Here is a 27,296-nt window from a genome sequence, read left to right as displayed (position 1 = left end):
TGATTACTCCTGGTTCTGCATTCCTGAATTCCTCCTGGGAGGTTTTTTAGGTTTTTTGGTTTTTTGGTTTTTTTTTTTTTTTTTTTTTGGTTTTTGGGTCACACCCGGCAGTGCTCAGGGGTTATTCCTGGCTCCAGGCTCAGAAATTGCTCCTGGCAGGCACGGGGGACCATATAGGGCGCCGGGATTTGAACCGATGACCTCCTGCATGAAAGGCAAACACCTTACCTCCATGCTATCTCTCCAGCCCCTGCTATCTCTCCGGCCCCCTGGGAGTTCTTGGGGTAAGAGGGAAGTATATGGGATGCTGGTGATCAAACCAGAGATGCAGCCACATGCACACCATATACTTTACCCATGGAACTATATCTCTGGCCCTAGTCATATGATTTCTTATGGAAATTTCTTATGGGATTTTTTGTGGGAAGGGTCCATTTGAATTAAAAATTACCAGTCTGTATATTTTGTAAATCATAATGTCATTCATTATAATAAAAATATGTATGCAATAAGGATGCATTATAAGTATATAATTGAAATCAGTAAGAAAAAAATGATCACTTAATGGTTTGCTCTTAAATTTACTAAATAGCATATTACAAAAGTTAAACTCTTCGGGATATAAATAGTACAAAGATTATGGGGATTGATTTGCCATAAGACTTACCCCAGTTTTATATATACTGCATATTGTTCCCAATCACTTCCAGGAGTAAGCCCAGCTGTTTGTAGTTCAAATTTTTCTACTTCCTAGCCCCACTTTCCCAATTAAAAAAAAATAATTAGGGCCCGGAGAGATAGCACAGCGGCGTTTGCCTTGCAAGCAGCCAATCCAGGACCAAAGGTGGTTGGTTCGAATCCCGGTGTCCCATATGGTCCCCCGTGCCTGCCAGGAGCTACTTCTGAGCAGACAGCCAGGAGTAACCCCTGAGCACCGCCAGGTGTGGCCCAAAAACAAACAAACAAAACAAAAACAAAAACAAAACAAAACAAAAAAATAATAATTAAGGTTTTTTTTTTTTTTTTAAATAAAGCACCAAGCTTTGAGTATACCCTGAGCAAGTGTGGTTTAAACAACAAATATAAACAAAAAGTTGGAGTTTGTTTTTGTTTTTCTGGTTTTGGAGTCACATCTAGCCAGCAGTGCTCAGGGGTTGTTCCTGGCTCTGCACTCGGATCATTCATGGCATGTTCGGGAACCATGTGGGATGTTGGGAGTGGCACTAAGATTGGCTGCATACAAGGCAAATGCTCTACCCACTGGGTTACCATTCCAGCCCCAAACAGAAAGTTTTGAGCTTTTCCTTTATAGTTTATCATTTCTGAGATAAATTTTACTTTGATCTCGCTACTCCTCTAATAACTTGTAGTAACCTTTTTCCATCTTTTACACAACAGCATTTTAAAATCCTGATAATTCTTCCTGACACTGTTGAGAGAAAAAGAAAACTGTCTCCTCTCTTTCCAGCCCTTTATTAAAACTTACAGATTGATGCATTCAAACACTTTCTACCAGCAAGTACTATTTAAGTCCTTGTAGGGACATAAAAATGAACAGCATAAATAAAGGGGCATAATGAAGTATAGGGGTCTCCCATTTTTGTTATAGTTGACTCTACAATTTTCACCTTCTGTTTATTCTCTAGGACACTGGAGTGACAAACAGGGATCTCATTAGTCGAAGAATAAAAGAATACAACAGTCTGATGAGGTGAGACCCCCGGCATGCCTGCATGTGGGTTTGCTGGTAAAAGAGGGACAGGCTAAGAAATGTTCATTTCTTTCAGCAGCAAAGCAGAGCAGTTGCCAAAAACACCTCGTCAGAGTCTCAGCATCCGGCAGACTTTGCTTGGTACAAAATCAGAACCAAAGACGCAAAGCCCTCACTCCCCCAAGGAGGAGTCAGAGAGGAAACTTCTCAGTAAAGGTACCACTGAGTGTTGACCTTCAGTTTCGAAATAGTTGTTTAATTGGAGAGGAGGGCACTTGGCTTAGACCCATCATAGCTCCTGGAGATGCTCAAGGAACCATGTTCAGTACTGGGAGTAGAATGAGGCTTGGCTGCACACAACCCTTATGCTGTTTCTTCAGTTCTAAAGGTTTCAAAAACTTCCTGATGCTTGTTTTTGGTTTTGGGGCCACACCCAAAGATCCTCAGGGCTTCCTCCAGGCACTTTGCTCAGGGTTCATTCTTGGCAGTGTTGGGAGATCACATGGGGTACAAGGCAAGCACTCTGTCACTGTGCCCCACATTTTGGTGGTTTCCTTTACTGTTTTCTGATCATCTGGACCTAGTGTAATCTAGCTCAAAGATGTGGGCCTGATCTAGGTTCCAACTTATTAAACTGGGACTAATGACCTCAAATAGGGTCAGATAACTGAAGGCTGGACTCAGGAAACATTTGGCAATAGTGAGAGGTTTCTGAACCCACAACAACTAACAATTCTGAATCAAACATGTCATGACTGAGGGATTTCTGGCCACACTGGCCCAGGACACATTTCTGGGGAGAAAAAGGATGGCCCAGGACACATTTCTGGGGAGAAAAAGGATGGCAAGTGGGAAAAACTTCAGAAGTCTAGTTTTGCAATGAGGGGACTTCCCTAAAGTCCACTGAAGCACAACTAGATAAGCCCTGGTGAGGAGAGTTTATGATACAGATTGTGAAAAGGTAAAGGTGCACAGGTGATTCTTAACTAAAGAAAGCTTTTATAGCACTCTAATCATTTATTCAAGACTATAATAAATTATTTTGAACTAAACTCCTTATAGTACAGAACTCTATATAAATATATATTGGTAGAGTAGGGTCTTTTTTTTTTTTATTGTGACTGAAGTTCATTACACAGAATTATTTACAGTACATCGTGACAATGAATAAAGGGCTTTCCCACCACCATGTTGTCCTCCCTCCACTCCTGTTCCTAGCTTGTCTCCCACATCTCCCTCTTTACCCCCCAGAATCCTAGTGTAACTGGTCTCCACCTTACAGCTTGTTATAGGTTGGGTATCTATTCTATTTGGTGTTCCAGTCTGGTCATTTTTTATTTACACTACGTGTTCATATGACTGGTCCTGGTATCATTCTTTTCCCCCCTCAATTTATGAGGCTGAATGATTCAAGTCATGCTATTCTGTTGGAGATAAAAAAGTTAAGGAAAAGAGAAGAAAAAACTTGGTATCAACTACTAAAATAGAAAGAAAAAAAATCACTGAATAATATCCACAAAAGTGAAAAAGAAAGAAAAAGTGGAAGAAAAAAGAGAAGTGAGATAATATCAAAAAACAAAAAAAGCAAAACAAAACCAGAAAAAGTGGTACAGTGGCAGGGCTTGGTGTTACCCCACCTTTTTTTTTTTTTTTTTTGTATAGGCACAGTAAGTATTGGGGAAGGAAAATTCCCGTGGCCTAAGAGATTCAGGGTTTCTCCACTCTTGAAGCATATTGTCATGGGAACAACCACTGACTCCATACCTTCTCAATGCCATATCCCAGGTTTCGTTTTCGTTTTTGTTTTTGTTTTTGTTTTTGTTTTTGTTTTTGGGATCAGGAACCTTTCCTCTTGGTTGTGGATGAGAAAATAAGGCCACTGTAGCAAGCAATCTTGTTATTTGCGCAGGTCCTAGGACAAGGCCTAGGATAGAGTCTTTAAGGTTCTACAGGTACTGTTCCAACATTGTTGGTGTGTTCCGTTTCATGTGTTCCATGTTTTTGCTTGTTCCCTAAGCCGAAGTCTAGGAAATTATGGTTCCAAAGGTTCTGCTCAGTCTTAGGTCAAGTTGTCATTTTCTCGCTGTCCTCGTCATATTAACACTGGCACACGTATATCTCCCAACGGAGCTTAGTTCCTGGTGTTGTTGCAGGGGGTTGTTTCATTTCTACATCTGGGATCTGGGATTTGAGAATGAACTAACACTGTCCAATCTCGTTGTATCCACATCATATGTCCAGGATGGGAGGCACCCTTGTATAAAAAGTGTGAGTTCTTATCCTTAGAAGATAAGATCTTGTGTCTGAGTCCATGATTTCCCCTTATTTACTGTGCCTATACAAAAACATGTGTCCTTTTGTATTGCTGGTGCTATTCCGGGTAAGGATGACAGGCTACACACACATTATCTGTGGTGTGGTCTGAGCTTTTGTCCCAGGCAAGATGGTTTCTTAAGATTTAAGCAGCATCAAAACTGGTGAGGGTAGAGAAAATGTGTGTGTGTGTGTGTGTGTGTGTGTGTGTGTGTGTGTGTGTGTGTGTGTGTATAAAATAGAATATATAGGTGAAATTGAGATATAAAAAAAAAGAAAGGAAATTGAGAAAAAGAAGGAAAAAAAGGTATTTGAAGGAAGAAAGTAATGAGGAAGGCTATCTGTATGTTTAGGAATACATATCTTAAGATACATTGTTATAAAGGTATTAAGCTTACGTAGGCAATATAGGCCTCCCAATTAGGTCTTCTGAGATATTCTTGTGAGGAGTGAAAGCCAAGGTACTTTTTTGTATTACAGACTTTGGTCTAGAGTTTAAGATATGATTTGCGGCATTTCAGAGTCCTATAGTGTCCTTGAATTGGGGGTTTTGCTGCAGCTGAATCTGGTATCATGCAACTGTCCACGATTTGATGGGGGTGAGAGGGTTCACAAGCTTGAGTCAGGAGGCTTATTGATTGTGGTTTCTTGCTGAGACAAAAGATGAGGGATCGAGAGGGTGTCTTTCATTGAGGAGCTTGGATGGTGGTCTGTTGAGAAGGTCGGTGTTGGTGCCTAACAGGTTAAAAACTGAGGGTAAAGAGGGTTAAATGAGGGGGAGATAACAAATCCGGGTTGGGATATGGGGGGAGTAGAAAGGTCTCTGGGTGCGGAAAGGCAATATAGAAGAGGGGCTATATACATTGTATAGATGAAATATTTAAGGATAAGGCTCGTCAGTCAGAGAGGACCACTGTTTAGAAAGTAACGTTCACTTAGACACTGACTTCAGAGATCAATTTGAGTGCTATCCTCCATATATAAAATATTCCATTTCCTTTCCTATAAATAGTCAAGAATTAGAATATTTTTGAACGATGTTGAAGAGGGTATATGTCTCGCGGGCGCAAAAAAAAAAAAAAAAAAAGGACATCCTTGCAGAGGGGATGTTGAGATAAATCTGCTTTGGCTAGCTCTCCTGTCCTATCCCCAAAGTGGCCATGAAGACCATTCTGGCATGGGAGAATCTGGCCCCCCGGACTAACTGGCAGTCCGGGGGGTTTTTTGGCTAGCTGTCCAGCCCAGTGCCCACCACATACCAGTGCAAGGGGCAGACTCCTGGCATGTGTGGTCTCCAAGCCCAGCTCTCGCCTCTAGCTTGCAAATGAATGGAGAGGGGGGTCTTTTTTTTTTTTTTAAGTCATGATTTGAATATGTTTGTTTCCCTTTTGTTCCTTTACTTTTTAAATTTTGATTTCTTACCCAAGATGATACCAGTCCACCAAAAGACAAAGGTACTTGGAGAAAAGGCATTCCAAGCATTATGAGGAAGACATTTGAGAAGAAGCCAACAGCAACGGGAACATTTGGGGTCAGACTGGATGATTGTCCGCCGGCTCATACCAATCGGGTAGGAAGGAGCATCGCATCTCTCTCTCTCTCTCTCTCTCTCTCTCTCTCTCTCTCTCTCTCTCTCTCTCTCTCTCTCTCTCTCTCTCTCTCTCTCTCCCCCCTCTCTCTCTCTCCCCCCCCCCCCTCTCTCTCTCTCTCTCTCTCTCTCTCTCTCTCTCTCTCCCTCTCTCTCTCCCCCTCTCTCTCTTTCTCTCCCTCCTTCTCTCTCTCCCCCTCCTCCTCTCTCTCTCCCTCCTTCTCTCTCTCTCTCTCTCTCCCTCCTTCTCTCTCTCTCTCTCACATACACACACACACACACACACACACACACACACACACACGCGCGCGCGCGCGCACGCACACACAATATTTCCCTGAAGTCATTGATGTGCTTGTGACCAGGTTTTTTTCTAGTGTACTGACTCTGAAATAGAAGATTGAGCTATTAGGAAAGAATGTAAAGTGTAAGTGTGTGTGTGTTAGGAAAGAATGTAAGTGTGTGTGTTAGGAAAGAATGTAAAGTGTAAGTGTGTGTTTGTACACCCTTTATTTTGTGGTTGACATTATTCTTCCACCCCTTTTCTATCCTTTTTACTACACTTGACTCTCTCCCATTCTTCTTATTTCCACTTGTTCCTTCATAAGCCTCTTATTTCCCGATGGGTCCTTCTCTTTCTATTTGAGTCTGTTCATTTGCTTTCTGCTACACCAAAAATGTCTTGCTGGTTTTTAGCTACAGTTTTAATTTTTTTCTTGGTCAATAATGGCAAGTTAATAGATTTCCATTCAGATGAAAATGATCTTTTAAGCTATAATACACATCTGCAAACTAAATATAAACTCTTGTGGTATTGAATAAAGTGTTTGTTTCTTGTTTTGCAGTATATTCCATTAATAGTTGACATATGTTGCAAATTAGTTGAAGAAAGAGGTCTTGAATATACAGGTATTTATAGAGTTCCAGGAAATAATGCGGCCATCTCAAGCATGCAGGAAGAACTCAACAAGGGAATGGCTGACATTGATGTACAAGATGATGTAAGTTTATTTGGATATGAAGAACTGATCTACATTTTGTTCTTCAGTGGCATGAACTCAAAAATCACTGTTTGTGTTTTGCATATATAGAAATGGCGAGATTTGAATGTAATTAGCAGTTTGCTCAAATCCTTCTTCAGAAAACTTCCGGAACCCCTCTTCACAAATGGTGAGTTGGTTGTGTGGAACACACCAGATGAAAGTGCTGGGAGTCTTGGGATTAGGAGCCATAAAAGTAGTCAATGGAACCTAGAGGATTTTTGTTTTGTTTAGTTTTTGGGCCACACCCAGTGGTGCTCAGGGGTTGATCCTGGCTCTATACTCAGAAATTGCTCCTGGCATCCTCGGTGGTAGACCCTATGGGATGCCAGGAATTGAACTTGGGTCCACTCCAGGTCAGCTGCATGCAAAGCAAATGCCCTACTTCTGTCCTATTGCTCTGGCCCCAAGAGAAAATACTTTTAAATGAGAAATGAAATTTTGGGGCCAAAGCCATAGCGCAGCAGTACGGCATTGCCTTGCATGCGGCTGACCCAGGATGGACCACGGTTCAACCCCCCTGAATCCCATATGATCCCCAAAGCCAGGAGCGATTTCTGAGCACATAGCCAGAATTAACTCCTGAGTATCACCAGATGTGGCCCAAAATTAAAAATAAAAAAAATTTTTTGTTTAGTTCTTATTGATAGATCAACTTTAATTGTTTAATTTTTTACATTATTGAAAAAATATTTTTTCGTTGGTAAATAAAAATAGGATTTATAAGAAAATTAGCTTTGTTAAAATTGCTTGATTAATCCAAGCTTGCCATCAAATATATTGTATGAGAAGGAAGAATGGGGAGAGGGTTGGCAGGAAATGATGGAGAAAGAGCCCAAAGAGCAAATGATAACACTTTGAATTTAAGAGCACCAAGTTCAATCTCCAGTGCTCCAGAGCACTGCCAAGAATGGCCCCGAGCACCTTGAAGTGTGACCTCCAAAAAGAACAAATTATCATTTGGTCAGATTGTGCACATAGTTTGCATGTGTGAGGCTCTGTATTAGATCTGTGGCAATGTAAATATAAAAATTTGTGTTTGGGGCCCGGAGAGATAGCACAGCGGCGTTTGCCTTGCAAGCAGCTGATCTAGGACTGAAGGTGGTTGGTTTAAATCCCGGTGTCCCATATGGTCCCCCGTGCCTGCCAGGAGCTGTTTCTGAGCAGACAGCCAGGAGTAACCCCTGAGCACCGCTGGGTATGACCCAAAAACAAAAACAAAACAAACAAAAAAAAATTTTGTGTTTGCTTTTATTTAGCAAATCTTCAGACTTGTCATAATAAGGTTCAATTAAATAGGAAAACAGTTTTCAGTCGAGCCAAATTCTTGAGTGTTTTTTAAGACCCTGTGCTATGTTTGAGAGGTAGAGGGGAAGGAGTCACAAATCAAGACAGAGTAGTGTTCTCAGAGAATCCACATGTTAAGCAATGTTCTGTTTGGTGATGAACATTAAAAACAAAAGCAGTTTTAGAGATTTAGGCCTCACAGGCCAGTGTGTGCCAGAATATTAACTCATTCAGCAACTGATGCTGAAGTTCTAACATTGCTCCTTATCGTTGTCAGATAAATATGCCGACTTCATCGAAGCCAATCGTAAGGAAGATCCTCTGGAACGTCTGAGAACATTAAAGAGACTAGTAGGTATTATTTTTTTTATTTCTGGAGGTGCAACTGAAATTCAGCATTTAAATCCATCATGAAAATAATATGTTTCAGATCCACGATTTACCCGAACATCATTATGAAACACTTAAATTTCTTTCGGCTCATCTAAAGACAGTGGCAGAAAATTCAGAAAAAAATAAGGTACGTAAAGTTCATGTTAAAATGATCAGTAGCTCTTGTTGACAAATCTGGCCTTCATGGTCTCATACCAAATAGAAAATGTTCAGTTCAATAGTAGTTGTAACATACATCTCAGCTCATCTTTCCCTCTGAGAGTCCTTCCTTTTTGGGTTTTAGACTCTACCTGGTAATGCTCAGGGGTTACTCCTGGTGGGTTTGCGGGGGAACCATACAGGATGCCGGGGGTTGAACTTGGGTTGTTTTAGCTTTCAGCAGATGAAACAAATGATTTTTTATTAGCATTATCAAACATGACCAAAATTTATTATTTCTTCTGCTACCTGGCACTTGTTTCATCCATTTTCCCTGAGGTAAAAGAAATGTTCTTCGGGATTTTTGTTTTTTCTTGGATTGTGATCCCAGGGATTGAACCCAGGGCCTCATACATGTAAGGAAGTGCTTGCTTCTATCCCCAACCCCTGCAGGTGTTTGAGTCCCTATTCAAACAGTATCTCCACCTTGTGTTTTGTTGATATATTACAGTCGTAACTTTTCATTATTTTAATCAGTCACTGTTACTTAAATCCATTCTATCCCTAGAGGCTGCAAAATGGTGGTTTTCTGACCTCTTTGCACTGCCTTTTAAAATTTTCATTTGGGTTTCTGAAGAAAAAGGAAACTAGGAGCTACTTAAGAACCTGATTTTAATTTTCTGGGAGGGAAAGTTGGGTTTGGAGGTGGGTTTAATACCAACACAAAAATGCATCTGTTCCTGCCCTCAGTGGCTGCTCCCAGCTACAGCCATATGGATCCCATTGCTAGAATGTCCTTTTAGTCTTTTATTTCTTTGACAGAGATACTTAAAACTTAAAGGGAGGCTGGCATTGAGGGAAAGAGAACCTGCATCAGTGTTCTCAGAACTCTACAAAGTAGGGGCCAAAAAGCTCATAATTTTAAAATATGTCGTTGATATTAGCATAATATATTAGGTGAGATATTTTTTTAAAAAAAATATTTTTTTAATTTAAGCACCATGATAACAAAAATGTTCATAGTTGGGTTTTAGTCCTAGAATGTACAATCCCCTTCACCTGTGTAACTTTCTTACCACCAACATTCCCCATTTTTCTCCTCCTCCACCCCTGCCTTTCTTCAGAACAGGCATTCTATTTCTTGTTATCATTGTTACGGTAGTTGTTAGTACAGTTATTTCTCTAACTCTTCTAAGTGAGATGTTTTCTAATTGTTTCATCATTCCCTATTTTCTGGGTGTGAAAAGAAGTTAGTGAGAAAATTGTGGTTGGTCTAATTAGAAAGCATTAAGCAGGGGCCGGAGAGGTGGCGCTTAGGGGTAAGGTGTCTGCATTGCAAGCACTAGCCAGGGAAGGACCGCGGTTCGATTCCCCCAGCGTCTCATATGGTCCCCACAAGCCAGAAGCAATTTCTGAGCGCTTAGCCAAGAGTAACCCCTGAGCATCAAACGGGTGTGGCCCCAAAAGAACTAAAAAAAAAAAAAAATCATTGAGCAAAATAAAATTGGTTTATTTATAATGGAATTTTTTTTTTTAAGATTCTTTGTATTGGACCCGGAGTGATAGCACAGCAGTAGGGCATTTGCCTTACACGCGGCTGACTTAGAACGGACCTCATTTTGATCTCCGGTGTCCCATATGGTCTCCTGAGCCTGCCAGGAGCAATTTCTGAGCATAGAGCCAGGAGTAACCCCTGAGCACTGTCTGGTGTGACCCAAGAACCAAAATATTATTACAACCCTAGAAAAAGGCATTTCATTTTCATAGCTATCTGCCGACATTTTGTGCAATGTCTTTTCAGAATTACAGGGCTTGTTTTGAGTTAAGCAGCCCCAGCTGCCTATATGATGGATCCAACATTCTCAGTGGCTCTCTTACTAAAGCCATATATATTGTGTCTTTTCCTAGATGCTTTTCTATGATAAATTTTAATGTTATATACTTAGAGTATGAGGTTAACCAAGATTTCAGTAATATATAGAACACTAATTGGCTGACAGTGTTGTAGTTCAGGTAGAAGAACAGTTGCCTTGTATAGTTAAGGCCCTAAATTAAATCATGGGATAGTTAGAACCATACTAAAGCCTGTGTAGATATGGTACTTCTTTTTCTCCACCTTCTCCACTGACCCCCAACCAACAAGATAGGGCTTAAGACACTTGCCTTGCATGCAGCCAACCTTAATTCCACTTATGATTCCCCAAGCAGAGATCTCTGAATACAAAGCCAGGTGTAAACAAGAAAAATTAAGAAAAAAAAGAACCTCTCAGGAGAAATGTACCACAGAGGCAAAGGGAACCTGAGCCTATGTTTTGTTTTTTTTTTTTTTTGAACTCTTCTGCCATCCTGTGTTTCAGATGGAACCGAGAAACTTAGCGATAGTGTTTGGTCCCACTCTGGTTCGAACATCGGAAGATAATATGACCCACATGGTCACTCACATGCCTGACCAGTACAAGATTGTAGAGACGCTCATCCAGCATGTAAGTTCTGGCTTCAACTCAGCAAGGAAGTTCTTTTGCCCGAACCCTAATGACTTATAGGACTGACCATACAATGTCCTTTTCAAAGGAAATGACCACTTTTATTCCCTAAACTGTCCTTCAAGATACATAGCAGAGGAGTTACTTGATTTCTCGTTTCACCTTTGTTTTCATTTTAAATTTTAGCATGACTGGTTTTTCACAGAAGAAGGGGCTGAAGAACCTCTTGTAAGTATTGTGGGTCAGCATCCCTGTGGTTTTTTTTTCCTTTGGGACCCAAGAACCCGGTGCTACAAAAATGCCAACTGCCTGTTCTGCCCAATCATGTCCCCTGGGCTCCCTGGAGGCCAACCCAGAGCTGCTCCACTTCTTATTTAATGGAAATTTATATGTATGCTACTTATTTAATAGTCAGTTATGTCAACGGTATTTAAAAAAAAGAATGAAGGACATGGGTTCGGAGAGATAGCATGGAGGTAAGGCGTTTGCCTTTCATGGAGGAGGTCATCAGTTCGAATCCCGGCGTCCCATATGGTCCCCCATGCCTGCCAGGAGCAATTTCTGAGCGTGGAGCCAGGAATAACCCCCGAGCACTGCTGGGTGTGACTCAAAAACCACAAAAAAAAAAAAAAAAAAAAAAAAAAGAAGGACATGTGCTCTTTTGGGTCCTGTATCTTTTCACTAAATGTTGTTTGCATTTTAAAGAAAGTGTATTTGAAGAGATGATGAAGAGATGTTTGTTTATTAACCATAGACAGCAGTGCAGGAGGAAAGCACAGTAGACTCGCAGCCAGTGCCAAACATAGATCATTTACTCACCAACATTGGAAGGACAGGAGTCTCCCCCGGAGATGTGTCAGGTAACTCTTGCCTGGGCAGCCTGGTCACCAGGTTCAATGCTACCCTCTTCAAACATGGAAGAGCAAGTTGATACTCAATAACAACTCACTGTGATTATTTTCCTTTTCCTCTCCTCCCACCCCCTTTCTGCTAATGAAGACAAAACTTAATCTTCCTTTTCTGATGGATCTTAATTATCTTCCAGTGACTAGAATGCCATTGGCAGTGCATGGAGTTGTAATGCTTGTCGGAACGGACATAATAAGAGAGAAATGAGCATGCAAACCACTGTTTTGTTTCTTTTCTTTTTTCCTTTTTCTTTTTTTTTTTTTTTTTTGACTCACAGTTTCCATGTAATAGTCATCACAAGGTAAAACAGATCTATGCTACTGAATATGCGGTTGCTGTGATGGCAGAATAAAAGAATGCTCTAGACTGCCTGAGTCATTCTCATTCTGGAGCCAAATGTTTTATTGAAAAACTACAGGTTGAATATGTCGAACTGCTAATGGGCACCTTTTCTTAAATACAATATATTCTTTATAACTGTAGATGTCACAGTCAAAGGCATTCGAGGTGATGTGTTTTCTTCTCTTTCTTAGCTACCTTCCTAATGTTTGGTGAAATATTGGTTTTAATAAGTGCTCTCATGACCATCTTCTCTGGCCCAATAGTTGCACGAATGTAGATTTTTTTTAAATACATATATATACAATGCTCTCCTTTGTTTCTAGTTCCTGTTTTAGTCTTAAAGGGTTTGTTGGGCACTCGCTGACACACGCCACTCTGTACTGATGTTGCACAGGCGAAGTGGGCGGAGTCTATCACACGGTAATGTCGCTAGTGGATTCCGTGGTGTCCCTGATGGACAGCTGGAACTGTAGGAAGAAGGAGGACTGCTGTCCCCACTGTAGCTGCCTTGTCTGCAGAAACCCCCGATTCCTGTAAATGCAAACAGCGTTGATCTGTGGTGTACATTTTTCTCGTAAGACTATTGTGGACAGATCAGTACTACTCTCTTAAAAGTTTTTCTGCTGTTTCTTGTTATTTCTGAAGCAGACCGTGAGGAGAAATAGCATGGTATGGTCTACCAGTTCTTAAAGTCATAAAGCATTTTAGCCATGTGTTGAAAGGGGCGTGGCACGGGGCTCAGCTCGCTAATTATGAAAAACTCAATTCTCCCTCAAGTTGCCTCAAGTGAAAAATTTCAAAATTGGTATTTCTCTGGACAAGTGCTAGCCCCTTCCTACCCTCTTTATAATTGTATAAACTGAGTTTTTTTGCCAGACAGCAAAATTATGATCTCCATTTTTCCATTTCCATAACAGCTTTTGTCAACAACTAACTGCCAAACTGGTAGCAATTGCAAACAAAATAGCCAAAAGGATCCCTGACTGCCCAGATATGAGACTGGGGTTTAAAAAAAAAAAAAAAAACTCACCAATCAACCTGATTTCATACAAAAACTAAAGCGGCCTGGAAGTGGGGCTATGCTGATGTCTCTTTCCCATCCCGAAGCACAGTGTGTGCTGATCAATTTGACATTTGACAGTCTGACAAAAATCAACAAGGATGGAGAACACCGAGTGTCTCAATTTGTAGAAAGGGCAGCCAATAATTTTTGCTTCCAAGTTCTACATTGTGTATCAGTTGCAGATACAGGATGTGGTACCTAGTTAGACCTTTTCCAAGACTTTCAAGCTTCTTCATTTGCTAGACTTTCCTATTTAGAAAATCTACTAAACACTAGTCTTTCTGTTTCTGTTTAGCACAGGGCTCCTTTGCCATTCCTATCATTGAGCTGGTTCTGCCTACAATTCACAGCATCTTTCCATGGCGGTGGCTTTCTGTGGTGCAGCTTGCATCTTTGTGAGCTCTTGACTATCCACTGTGTTTCTCTTGTTTGGTTTGAGTTTGGCTTCCACATTTTGTTCTGTGCCTGTCTTTTTCCATAAGTTTTGCATTGTTTGTTGGAAGGTTGGAAGGACTCGCTGATTCTGACCACATTCTATTTTCACTCCTCACAGATTCAGCTACTAGTGACTCAACAAAATCTAAGGTACGTGTTGAAACTACTTGCAGTTTCCTAACCTGTTAATTTGGGGGTTGCATGGAGGGTCCTAATTGTCAACAGGATACAAATGCATCGATGTGTATGCCTCGTGAGTCTAAAAGTAGGAGAAAAATAGTAGAATTTGGCAGAAGAATGCTGGGCTCTGAGTTAGATAGTTCAGTTTCTGTCAGTGTAGCTTAGCATAATACATAATAGCATAAGCTGATCATGAGTCAGAAGCATTAGGAGCCCCATGTGATATCCTCTGTCCATGATTAAGAACCTGTTGTTGAATTTTTATCTGTACCCATCCTCATATTTGAATTACCAAGCAAATTTACAATTATATCCACAAATGTCTCATGATGATAAACTTTGGGATATTATAGAAAGTATATGTGCTGTCTTTCTTTCAACAAAAAGAAAAATCACTGATTTTGTTTGTATTTTTTTTGTTTTGGCCACACCTGGTGGTGTTCAGGGGTTACTCCTGCACTCAGGAAACACTCCTGGTAAGCTTGGAGACACCATATGGGATGGTGAGGATTGAGCCTTGGTCGGCCGTGTTCAAGGCAACTGCACTACGTGTTGTGTTATCGCTCCAGCCCAAATCACTGATCTTTTGTTAGTACTTAAAATAATTTATTTTCCTTTTTTGGGTCTGTCTTTGATACCTGCTCAGGTATCACTCTGGTGGGGCTCAGGAGAATATATGTAATGCCAGATATTAAACCTACGTCAGCCATGTGCAAGGCAGGCACCATATCTGCTGTACTGTCACTGTCATTCTAGATGCAGTATTTGACATAATTTTATAAAATGTATGTGTATATATATATATGACTTACCACTTATTCCATTGACTACCAAAGGAAGCACACAGCTATGAATCACAGTTGTGCGAAAAAGAACACAGGAAGTTTTTTTATTTATTCATCTTCTTTCTTTTCCCTTTTTTGGAGGGAGAGAGGGGCTGACTTTTAAGCCAGAGCCTACACTTGGGTTTCTCCTGGCTATGTGTTCAGAAATTACTTTTGATGGGCTCAGGAACATATGTAAGGCAAACAATACCCACTGTAATATTGCTCCAGCCACAGTTCTTTTGTTTATTGACCTTTTCAAAAATTCATAAGGCAGAAACAAGTAGAATGGTCAACAAACTTCATAATCTCTTACTGTGTTTGGTAATGAGACACTGATACTACATATATGAAAGCTGACAATTGGGTTGCATGTAGTTAAAATTCTTTGAGAACACATTGCAAAATATTTCAGCCATTTATTCTTTACTGTCAGCCTTCTTGTCCCAACTTATTTTGCAAAATTGCAAAAGTAGAGAAGGTCTATTGGCATGACAACATCCAAAATTTTTTTCAGCATTTTCAACATTTAAAAATATTTCATCCTCCAGTGAATCTGGTATGCACAGTTTTTTTCGGAATCATTCGAGAGTTACTTAAAGGCATGATAACGAGTCCCCTGCTTCATTATACATGCATATCTGGAGAATAAGAACATCCTTTTCTATCAGCACAATGTAATGATCTTAGTTAGGAAGTAAAATAAGAACACCTTAGCATAAATAACCATTTGATCCAATGTTCTTTATTTGTTGTGTTTTTTTTTTCTTTTACACGATGCTATTTTTACACAGCTCTTTTTAGTTGTAATATCTCTATTCGAATTCATTATTCTAGAACATTTTCATTTTCTTTTGCCAGAAGATAATATTTTTAGATTAGGCAGTCTTGTTTGAAATTCCCTCCTCTCTCCTAGATGTATATTCCTCAACGTGTTAGAGCAGCTGTTTCATCTAATTATGGTGGATAACCATGCCTGTAACATAATGAATATCCAAATGATATAACTCAATTAAAATAATTTTTAAGTAAATTTGAATTAACAGTAAAGTTTCTCAAACATAGATGTGATTACAGAATTAGATGGGGCAGATGGGTTCCATGAAGGGTCATTCCACACCTGATAGTGCTCAGGGCTTTCTTCCGGTTCTGAACTCAGGGACCACTCCTGTGGTGTGTAGTACTCAGGAAACAACATGTAGTGCTGGCCGCCAAACTAGGGTAGGCCGTGTGCAAGGCCAACCTTGTGTTCTATCTCTCTGGCACTCAAATCAGAATTTTTTTTTTTTTTTGGTTTTTTGGGCCACACCCGTTTGATGCTCAGGGGTTACTCCTGGCTAAGCGCTCAGAAATTGCCCCTGGCTTGGGGGGACAACATGGGACGCCGGGGGATCGAACCACAGTCCTTCCTTGGCTAGCGCGCTTGCAAGGCAGACACCTTACCTCTAGCGCCACCTCATTGGCCCCCCCAAATCAGAATTTTTAACCCTCAGAAATGTTAAGGATAATATAACCGACTACTCACTGAAAGAAAATCAGTTTCACTGGGCTAGGAGATCAGCTCAAATGGAAGAGCACAGGACCTGTGCCAAGTCTTGAGTTCTGTCCCCATCATACCTATAGGGGTGAGCATTTTCATACACACACAGCACTGCTGGCCCAAGCCTGGCCAACTCTGTCAGTTGTAGCCCTGGGCCCCTAAGCACTTCCAGATGTGGCCCCTCTAATAAAATGTGAACTTATACATTCAGCTAGGGAAGGGACATCGGTTCTAATTCAGATGGTCACAGCCATTATGTCTGTGAAAGTGGAAATATCCACTAGGAGTGGATACCCATTAGGAATCGCTTTATAATTTAATACATCTAGGATTTCATTTTTGGTGAATAATTTTCATGATTTTTAGAAATAATTCATTTTTTTGAGGGTTCAGCCTAGAGTTGTTAGCATGTTTAGAATTTTTATGAGAGCAGAGAATAGTTTCTGCTCTTTCACTCAACATACTTCCTGCCTGTCTGCGTGTGTACTGTGGCAGGTAACAAACCTTCAAGTCTTTATTCATACCTTTGCCATCAGCACTCACTAGGTATCGTGGACAAATTAAGTGTCGTCAAGGATCTTACACATAAATAACAGAACCATGCACTGAGGCATCTTTTGCCAACGACCTTTAATCCACCTCACCTTACTTGAATTTTTCTGGGATCTAAATTTCGTTGTTATCATGCCAGCCTGAGAGTCAAAAGGCCAAGTCAGAAGAGTCAGAAAGGTCAAGGTCTATGCCTTTCATTCTCCCAGCCCTTATTTGACTCCTGGCACCTCCCAGTTCCAGGAGCACTGCATGGGGTGTTCTATAACCCTTGTGCTACAGGGCTGGAGTGGGCCCCTGCATTGAAATGCTTCCCACATTAATGAGGTGTGAAAGCCCCCCGACCCCCCACCCAGTACTTCTTGATAAAGACATTTTGAACCTTTTTTGTTTTGTTTTGTTTTGTTTTGGGGCCGCCACATCTGGTGATGCACAGGGGTTACTCCTAGCTGTGTGCTCAGAAATCAACTCCTGGCTTGAAGGACCATATAGGGTGCAACTGAGGCCCATCCTGGGTCAGTCGTGTGCAAGGCGAATGCCCTACCGATGTGCTATTGCTCTAACCCCAACCATACCAAGCAGTTTTTTAAGAGCCAAACCCTTGGTTGAATGGAAGAGTATGCTGAGTACCAGATACCTAAATACCTTGTCCTGATGAACTGTCTGGTACTGCCTGTATCTGACTCTAGAGGAGGTAGTATAATGGCATGGTTATGTGCATGAGGAACCAGTGTTGTAAACTAGAAAATCTCAATCAGAAGACAAAATAAATTTAAAAATAAAAAGATAACTTGGAGCCGGAGCAATAGTCTAGCAGTAGGGCATTTGCCTTACATACGGATGACCCGGAACAGACATGGGTTCGATCCCCGGCATCCTATATAGTCCCCAGCCTGCTAGGAACGATTTCTGAGCATAAAGCGGAGTAATCCCAGAGCACCACCGGATGTGGCCCCCAAACCAAAAATTTTAAATAAATAAAGCTAACCAAAGCAAAAATAAATAAAGTTGGCCATAAGTCAAGGTAGGCCAGCTTGCTGGGTGGCAACATTGTGTTTAACAAAGTCAGAACTTTTTAAACTTTTTTTTTACTCCCGATTCTATGCTCAGAGATTACACCTAAGGGTGTCTGGGGGACTGTATGTGGTGCAGGAATCAAGCCAGGGTTACCTTACCCCGAGTCCTCTCTCTCCAGGCCCCTTTAATGTGCTCCGAAGCCCACCCTCCAGGGAAAGGACACAGAGATTGTGTGAGCTGGCGGAAGGCAGGAGCAGGGAAAGAAAGCAGTAGAGTCGGCAATTAAGCCTGGCCAGAGGAGCCAGATGGCACCGAGCTCCCTGGGCGCTCTGCAATCTGGAGGTGCTGAGCGCTGACTTACCTAGCCAATAGCCTCCCCCTTCACCCCGACCTGCCTGCCTCGCTTGCCCCTGCTCCTTCGAATAGTGCTCTTCTAGGAACCTTTCCCGGGGGGGGGGGGCGGAGTTGGCACGAGCAAACGGGCACACCCAGGGCTTGCATTCCTAGAGCACTTTGCAAGGAGCCTCCCTCATGCCCATGCTCAAATCTGCCATTTTTCTTTTCTTTTTTCTCTGCTCGTTCCCCAGGGCTCCTGGGGCTCCGGGAAGGATCAGTATAGCCGGGAGCTGCTGGTTTCCTCCCTCTTCGCAGCCGCCAGCCGCAAGAGGAAGAAACCCAAAGAGAAGGCCCAGCCCAGCAGCTCCGAGGACGAGCTGGACAGCGTCTTCTACCGCCGAGAAGGCCCAGAGCAGGGCATGGGCGACGCCAAAGAGGAGGAGCCGCCCAAGGAGAACGAGGCGGCGGCAGGGGCCATGGGCAGGAAGCCATGGCTCGCACCCGGGTCCGGCTCCAAAGAGACGGGCGGCTCCAAAGAGGAGAAGGGATCGCGGCGCAAAGACGGGGCACCCCCCGAGGAATCAGCCACCCCGCGCCACCCTAAACACAAATCCCCCACCCTGAGCAGCCGCCTGGCCACCCTGAAAGATGCCTCGTGGTCCCGAGGGTCCCCCAAAGCCGTCGCAGGCGAGGAGACGGGGTCGGATTCGGGCACCTCCTTGCAAGCGTCCCTGGGCCGCTGCCCATTGCGCAAAGGTGGCAGCCCCGACGCGTCCCCCGGCGACTTCTTGGCCCAGGTGAGCACGATCACCTCCGACTACTCCACCACCTCGTCCACCGCCTACCCGGCCAGCCTCGACTCCTCCAGCCGCCTGAGCCCCGAGGTGCAGTCGGTAGCCGAGAGCCGGGGCGATGAGGCGGACGACGAGCGCAGCGAGCTCATCAGCGAAGGGCGCGCCGTGGAGACGGACAGCGAGAGCGACTTCCCTATGTTCGGGGCGCGGGGGACCCCGCCATCGCAGCCGCCTCCGTCGTCGTCGGGTCGCCGCAGCTCCGAGGGCAGCGAGGTGAGCCTCACCCCCAGCCTGGAGGGCCGCCGGCAGCAGTTCAGCTCGCACAAGCTCATCGAGTGCGACACGCTGTCGCGCAAGAAGTCCGCGCGCTTCAAGTCGGAAGGTGCCAGCAGCAGCAGCGGCGAGCGGGACGCGCCGGGGCTGTCATCGCGGGTGCTGGATGCCATGAAGAAGGGGCGCTCCACGGGCAGCCTCTCCTTGGCACCCTCTCGCGGAGACAGCAGCGACCGTCCCGAGCCCACCTGGAGGACCAAGATCGCCGATCGCTTAAAACTCCGGCCCCGCGCGCCCGCCGACGACCTGGTGGCGCTCAGCGTCCAAAAGGCCACCGGTGGCACCGAGTCTTCCCGCAGGAAGAACATCAAACGGCGACACACGCTCGGAGGCCACCGCGGTGATGCCGAGCTCAGCGTGCTGAGCTTCTGGAGGGCCCACGAGCCGGTGGGTGAGCTCTCTGCTGTCACCCGGCTCAAGCCCAAGTGCTCGGCGCAAGACCTCTCCATCACCGACTGGCTGGCGCGCGAGCGTTTGCGCACTAGCGCGTCCGACCTCAGCCACGCGCCCCCCGGGACGCCCCCCGCCGCCGCCCACAGCCCTCCCAGCCCGCTGGAACCCTCCTCGCCCAGGCCCCTGCCCTGCCTGGCACCGCAGTCGCCCGACCAAATGAATGGAGAGAGCTTCCAGATCGCAGCCCACACCCAACCTCACAAACTGGCCGGGGCCCCAGGCAGCCAAGCACAGTTCCATCCCTGCCTCTAACCCCGAGCCCCGGGGTGGGGTGGGGTGGGGGGGGGGTGGAAAAGCTACTGTTACAATGCCTCGGTGACTCTGTAAATATTTTCTTGTACCAGAATTGTTATTATGCAGCCTTCATTTTGGGCTGGATTTTACCCTTTTGCACTGTGAAAGAGAATTTACAGTGCATTCCTGCAGCCAGAGCAACCTATATAAATTTATATATATATATATATTTAAGAAGATATATATTGGATAGTTGTAAACAAATAAGTAAGGTATTTGTTGCAACTCACATAGTTCTAGTCCCAAGACTCCTGATGAGTTAACTGAGCTGGCATTTCGTGTGCCGCAATTGGGTTTCATCACTAACAAAAAGTGCCTCATCACGAAAAAAAAAACACATTTGTTTTTTCTTTTTAGGGTGCCATATTGTTAAAAAATAGAGAATGTCCATGGAATGAAGGCCTTTTATTGGTCACAAAAATCCCACACTATTTTGCCAGTTTTCACACAGGCAGACACAGATGCAGAACTTCCATTCTCGAGTCATTCCAGATGGATCTCCTGAGTTTTATATTCCAACTTTTAATACCGATTTTTGAGTTTTGTGTGACTTGAATTTTTAATCTCCTGTAAGATAACGTAACTTAAATGAACCTATTATATGTGTATCTTTTCTTCAGATACCAGATTTGATAGAATTTCTGTAACATAGATGTATAGCTAGCAACCCAAGCGGACTGCTTCTTCATCAAGAAGAATAGAATTCTGCATGAGGATGTAACGAATCCAAACCTGTGTCATGCCTTTGTGCATACCTAATTAAACACTGGAAATAAAAATTGTTTTCGTGAACTTGGCCTGGCTTGAAGCTTTCTGTTGGATATTCTTACTCTGAATCCTTGCTCCTGATCAAACAATTGCCTTCTCACACTCTCTTTTCCCCCTCTCCCCTCCCTCTCTCTTCATCCTCCTCCTTCTCCCCCCACCTAGGGAATCTTTGCATCTTCTAGAGAAAGCAATACATGTTGACTCACTAAAAACAACATTAAAAAAACATCAAAACATTAAAAAACAACATTTGGGAATCAAATCATCTCTACTTTGGACTCAGTGTTGGACACATGTCAGGGGCCAGGAAGATGCTGCTAAGGTTTGATGGCAGCATGTAAGAGTCCCAGGATCCCAAGAGTGTCAATGTCAGATCTCAATAGTCCCAATAGTGTCAGTTTAATTGCCATTTCTGATGCTGATGGGCCATTGGGTAATGACATTTTTCTCTCTGGTGTTCATTGCTGAGGGGCTTGCAGATGAAATTCCAGAACCAGGAATTGTTAAGACAACAAGACACTTACCACTTACTTTCTTACTCTGATGTGAAAAAAGCAGGATGCTTAGTAGCCTGTTTGAAGCAAGCAGCCTACAGTGGGAGCTGGTTGTCATATAGTCTGCTTAAAAGCAGATACTGAGGGCGGGGGTGCTGGGAGAAGGAGGGGAACCATCTGCTGCAGGGGCTTCCTGATATCCCGGCTGTGAAAGCTGAGAGGAGAGCAAGAATGGTATCTTAGTCTCTTAACTCCAGAGGTCTGACTGAGACAATCACAACTGAACGGGTCTTCCGGAAACATAATGAAAGACTATCCCAGGCTCCATCCTAGGAGCAACATAATGACTAAGACCACCAACTACAGAAGATGGATTAAAACGACACTGAAGAAGCAGAACTGCTAGAATCACAAAGAAAGACTTCATCATAAGCTCCATTCCTTAAACTGTACAGACACCAAGATCTCTAGATACAGAGGTCTGATTTTACCATCCATGACGGAGCAGAAGTCTTCCATACACCACAAAAGCACCGAGGCGAAAGTAAATGATCATGCAAGGAGTCTATAGTTAATCCCATGACAGTATACTTCAGGGTGGAGAAACCCTGTATCTCCTAGGTGAAGGGAAGTCCCTTTATAATATCCCCAATAGTTACTGTGCCTATGCAGGGGGGGAAAGAAAAAAAAAGCACAAAATAATCATTTTTCCACATATATATTTATTGATTGATCGAATTTTTTGACGTCTTTATTTTAGTGTAGATATTGAAGTTGATGTCTCCAATTTTATTTTATCTTTCTCTTTGCACTCCAGCATGGTTTGCTTTCAGAAGCAAGACCATTGTGTGGTGCTTGTCTTTATTGCTGTAGTGCTTACTGGATATTCAATTTGATATTTCTTCTGTATTGTGGTGTTTCAATTACCTTTTTCATGACCTCTCTCAAACTGAGGTTGAAAGCCTCTAGAAGGACTCCGCCCATTTTCAGCTTATTTGATTTATTTATTTTTATTTTTTTATTTTTTCTTATTTTTTACCCCATTCTATTGCTTTTCTTTCCTTCAAACAAAACCACATAACTCGAATTATCTAACTACGCCTCTCAAATAGAGGGGGAAACTAGGGAGGGTACCAGGAGAAACATATGATCACTAATAGTAAGCTAGACAAAGAGGGGACCACCTACTCTAGCAGCCCAGGGGGTGATGGTGGGGGATATGGGTTGCAGGAAGGGAACAGGGATGGGGGGAGGACAAATTTGGTGATGGGTATTCCCCTGATTCAATGTTAATATGTACCTAAAATACTACTGTGAAAGATATGTAAGCCAATGTGATCAAAATAAAAAGTAAAAAAAAAAAAGAAAAGAAAAAAGGATGGTATCTTAGAAGAGTAAAAGATGAGCAGAAACAGGAAGTTGAGCTTATTGCAGCCAAGGAGAGGTTTTGACATTGTCTAAACTGTGCTCCTCCTTCCCATCTTAAAGCAGATCCCAGAGGAAGAGAGTGGGATGTGGGCGTAGGGTTGAGTCATGGGCAAATTGTAAATAGAGTTTCTGAAGCTATTCCCAGACAACCCAAAATGTCTGCAAACCTTTATGTTTGGAAATAAAATCAAGATGACAATTGTGAAGATCTACCTACGGAATTGAGCAAAGGATCACGTATGCTACCTACTTTCTAGATTGGCCAACATTAGATGTGTTTTCCCAATAAGAAATGTCTTTTCTTTTTTTGTCATACCCAGCAGCGCTCAGGGGTTACTCCTGGCTCTGTGCTCAGAAATCACTCTTGGCAGGCATGGGGGACCATCTGGGATGCCAGGATTCAAACCACTGTCCGTCCTAGGTTGGCAGCTTTCAAGGCAAACACCCTACCACTGTGCTTTTCTTCGGCCCCCCAATAAGAAATTTCTTATCAACTCTGATGAATTCAGATGATTTCTCTCGTTCTGCAATAATGTTCACAATATATTTTATGATTTTTTGTTGTTTTTTGCCTTTGGGCCACACCCGGCCATACTCGGGTCACTCTTGGCTCTGCACTCAGAAATTGCTCCTGGCAGGCTCAGGGGACCATATGGAATGGAGGAATCGAATCCAGATCAGCTGCATGCAAGGCAAATGCCCTACATGATTTTTATTGAAATCATTGGTTTATAACATACTTATGTTTCATGGTATATTTTTAAGTTTATGTGCTCAAAGTCTGTCTGTGCAGACTTAACCCAAGTACTTAAAGATCTTCATCAATTTTATTTAATGTTTTCCACTTGAAGCATTCCAACTCCAGAACAGGTAAAAGTAGGAATAGAACAAAAAGTCTGTTTAAGGATAGGTGGCTCCCAGGGTACCCAGCGGTGGCTGAAAAATGTATTGCTGGGGCTCAAATCCAGGAGTCCTACATGCAAAGTCTTTCTGACCCTTTGAGCCCTCCCTTGGCTCTTAAAAAAATGGTTTAATCTTCCTTGGAGGAAGAGAATTATGTGGTTCCCACTGTTATAAATAAAAAGATGACAGGTGTGGAGGCTGGCCCCAGGGGGACACCAACTAATCCTTGCTACCCTTAAGACTGCACAGCCCCATATGCCTTCATGGTGTGCAGTTACTCTTGTTGGTTGGCTAAAAAGGATTAGTTGGGATCCCTAGTTTGTGCAGGCCCTCATAAATGCTCTTGCTTGCGGGTGTTCAGAGCAGCAGCACTCCTTATTTTTAGGTGTTCACTGTCCAGAAGCGCACCTGTACCATTGTCACCAAGACCCTTGAGGGCAGCCTACCAGCAGAGAACTGCTTCTCTGTGTCCGCCAATAGGCACCGAAGCCACATCGAAAAGCAGAAGGGACACCAGGTTCCACATCTCAGGAGAAAGAACAGTAAAGGGGTGGCATTTTCATCTGTAAATCCTCACCTCTGGGCTGTCTGATTCCTCCCTATTCTCTAGATTTGGGCATTCAAAGCGTTCTAACATCCCCTTTCAAGAAGCAATATTAAGGGGTGGGGATAAAGAGCAGAACAGGTAGGGCACTTGCCTTGAATTTGGTCAATCTGGGTTCAATCCCCAGCATCTCATATGGTCGCCTAAGCCTGACCAGGAGCTATCCCTGAGTGCAGAGCCAATAGTAACTGTCGGATGTGGCCCAAGGTACAACATACTTTTTAGTTGTTTTGTTATTTTATTCCCCCCTCAGGGTCAGTAGAACAGACATACAGACTGTTTCCAGAATCATCCTTTGGAATCACCACCTAGAGGAAGCTCTTTAATGTTCTATTTCAGCCTCAAAAGCCCATCCTTGTCTTTGAATCCAAGCAAGTGGCCTAGAAAGTTTCCTGCATCTTACCCCTCCAGAGGGGGCTATGCCCCACTCAGCCCCCAGACCTGACCTGCCAATCTGCCCCTTAAGGTTCTAAATCCCTTTCTGATTTGTGATCAAATTACCATGACCCCTGTGGATGACCATTTTCTCCCTGCTATAGTTTTATTTTTGTCTGATTACTGTTTTTGTTTCTGAAGACAGTTTAAGTCTGACTTACCAATGTAGTACAACTTACTCCCAAGTTCTAGAGACAGCATTATATAATGATTAAAAGTCTTGCATTTGGTAGTACTGTGTTTATATGTAGTAAATTTTTAATATTTTATAATAAATATATTTCCTCACAGTATTTTGTTTTTGTCTCTTACTCTAAAAATTGGATATTAGGGTTGTTGCTTTATATGGCCAATTTATACAATGATATAATATTTCAATTTAATCACTTTTTTTGTTGTTGTTGTTTTGGCCATACCCAGAGGTACACAGGAGTTACTCCTGGTTCTGCGCTCTGATCAGAAATTGCTCTTGTCAGGCTCCGGGGATGCCCTACCGCTGTGCTATCACACTGGCCCCAAATTTAATCACGTTTAACATTTTCGTTGACCTATTTTTCTTCATGACTTCATGACTTCCTTCTGGAGTCCATGGAAATTTATATATATATATATATATGAATCAGAATACTAGATTTATAAATTTAATCATGTCATCTTTGTGCCAAAAGGTGAACATTTATCAGGGCTGGAGAGATGAATCAATGGGCTAATTCCATGCTCCATGGGACCATGTGATGTTGGGGATCAAACCTGGTCTCTTTTTTTGTTTGTTTGTTTGTTTTTGGGTCACACCCAGTGGCGTTCAGGGGTTCTCCTGGCTCTGGCTCAGAAACTCCTGGCAGGCATGGGGGACCATATGGGATACCGGGATTTGAACCACCATCCATCCTGGATCAGCTATGTGCAAGGCAAACAGCCTACCATTGTGCTATCTCTGATCCCAAACCTGGTCTCTTGAGCACAAAATCAATAGTAGCACTAAGCACCATCAAATGTGACCCCATAGCAAATTCCAAAAAGTAAACATTTCTAATAAGGTACACAGTGTATTCATGTGTGAATATGTTCCCCCAAAGGCTGTTGGAGAGTAAAGAAGGGGCAGAAATTATTCTGTTGCTAGTTTGCTGACTTGAGAGTTCATTGTAAGATTCCTCATAGTACAGTCCCAGAGCTATCTCCACAGTATAGTCACACAGGAGACCCTAAGAACCAGAGAACGGGTATCAGAGGGGTGGTGGAACTGAGAAGGTGCTTGCCTTGCTCTGACCAGCTGGGGTGGTTTGATTTCCCCAAGTACTACTAGGAGTGATCCCTGAGTGCAGTCAGGAGTAAGCCCTGAGTGCTGGTTTGTGTAACTACAAAACCGAAACCAAAAATAAATGAACCAAAGGATAAAAATGTCAATGATGGGGCCGAGGCAATAGTACAGTGGGTGCATGAGCTCGATCCCCAGCATTGCATATGTCTCTGAGGCTGCCAGGAGCAATTTCTGAGCAAAAAGCCAGGAGTAACCCCTAAACACTGCCAGGTGTGACCCAACACCAGGAAAATAAATATCAGTAACTAAAGTCAATAATGACTTTTACTCTATTCCTTTGGGTAATTTCGACCACCAAGAAATGACAACTTAGTAATATATGCACCAGGCATTTCTATTGCTAAACACATCCATCTTCATTTTACTTTTTCAAGAACCCAGAGACCTTTGAACCTGGAATGTTTTCATTATCTCTCTCTACTGTGTGCAACGGAATTGATTTGAAGAAGTCTATTAAAGTTTCCCTTAAGCTATGTTGCCATCAGTCCGATTTAACAGTCCCAATTTTTCTTCTCTTGAATCTTTAGCATAGAAAACAGCCAAGTATTTTCTTCATGTCTATGAATGGCCCGTTCTGATAACCTGCTCACAGCTACAGAGCAACTGGGCTCTGATTTCTGGCTGCTTTGATTACTGAGATTGATTATTATTGATTAGTAGAAACTCCCATCACCACTGTGGGAGGACATTGTTGGAATGAAAATGGATTATCTTCAATCAGAGAAGGAACAAGCAAAGCAATTTCCTGCACACAGATTTTCTCACCCTGTAAGAAAAAACAAAAACTCAAACCAGGGTATTGGAACACTACTACAGTGTGGGAGGACATTTGCCTTGCACGTGGCAGACCTGGGTTCAATCTCTGGCATCCTATATGGTCCCTAGAGCACCGCCAGGATCTCCAGGTGTGGCCCCAAAACCAAAATAAATAAATAAACCTTCAAACCAGTTTCTAAGGAGTCAAATGCAAAACATAATCATGAGTTTTTATCTTTTAATTTTTATTAAGACACTATGATTTCAAAGTTGATCTAGGTATACGATTTTCCAACACCAGTCCCACCACCAGTATTCCCCCATCAACATACCCAAGTTCCCTTCCAGTCCCCTGTCTGCCACCCTTGGCAGGAATATTACAAATTTATTTTCTTTTTTTTTTTTTTTTGGTTTTGGGCCACACCCTGTGATGCTCAGGGGTTACTCCTGGCTATGCGCTCAGAAGTTGCTCCTGGCTTCTTGGGGTGACCATATGGGATGCCGGGGGACCGAACCGCTGTCCGTCCTAGGCTAGCGCAGGCAAGGCAGGCACCTTACCTCCAGCGCC

The 27,296-nt window shown here is 43.0% G+C and overlaps 1 protein-coding gene across 6 annotated transcripts in view; it reads left to right on the top strand.

Annotated features, from left to right (window-relative positions):
- ARHGAP21 (Rho GTPase activating protein 21) overlaps nucleotides 1-20,814 on the top strand; it is a 141,961-nt gene extending 121,147 nt beyond the window's left edge. For 4 of the 6 annotated variants that reach the window (XM_049777744.1, XM_049777743.1, XM_049777745.1 and 1 more), the window contains 12 exons: nucleotides 1,647-1,711; nucleotides 1,788-1,927; nucleotides 5,452-5,594; nucleotides 6,458-6,613; nucleotides 6,704-6,782; nucleotides 8,217-8,290; nucleotides 8,370-8,459; nucleotides 10,828-10,953; nucleotides 11,140-11,181; nucleotides 11,708-11,813; nucleotides 13,821-13,852; nucleotides 18,400-20,814. In XM_049777744.1, coding sequence (XP_049633701.1) covers nucleotides 1,647-1,711; nucleotides 1,788-1,927; nucleotides 5,452-5,594; nucleotides 6,458-6,613; nucleotides 6,704-6,782; nucleotides 8,217-8,290; nucleotides 8,370-8,459; nucleotides 10,828-10,953; nucleotides 11,140-11,181; nucleotides 11,708-11,813; nucleotides 13,821-13,852; nucleotides 18,400-19,980 — 2,634 coding nt within the window. In that variant the 3' untranslated portion in view covers nucleotides 19,981-20,814. The remainder of the gene's footprint in view (nucleotides 1-1,646; nucleotides 1,712-1,787; nucleotides 1,928-5,451; nucleotides 5,595-6,457; nucleotides 6,614-6,703; nucleotides 6,783-8,216; nucleotides 8,291-8,369; nucleotides 8,460-10,827; nucleotides 10,954-11,139; nucleotides 11,182-11,707; nucleotides 11,814-13,820; nucleotides 13,853-18,399) is intronic. The other 2 variants (XM_049777746.1, XM_049777742.1) reach the window with 1 other exon arrangement.
- Nucleotides 20,815-27,296: the final 6,482 nt, after the last annotated feature.

This window comes from Suncus etruscus, chromosome 7 (assembly GCF_024139225.1).
Source record: "Suncus etruscus isolate mSunEtr1 chromosome 7, mSunEtr1.pri.cur, whole genome shotgun sequence".
Lineage (NCBI taxonomy): Eukaryota > Metazoa > Chordata > Mammalia > Eulipotyphla > Soricidae > Suncus > Suncus etruscus.
This window is presented reverse-complemented; position numbering and strand designations above follow the sequence as displayed.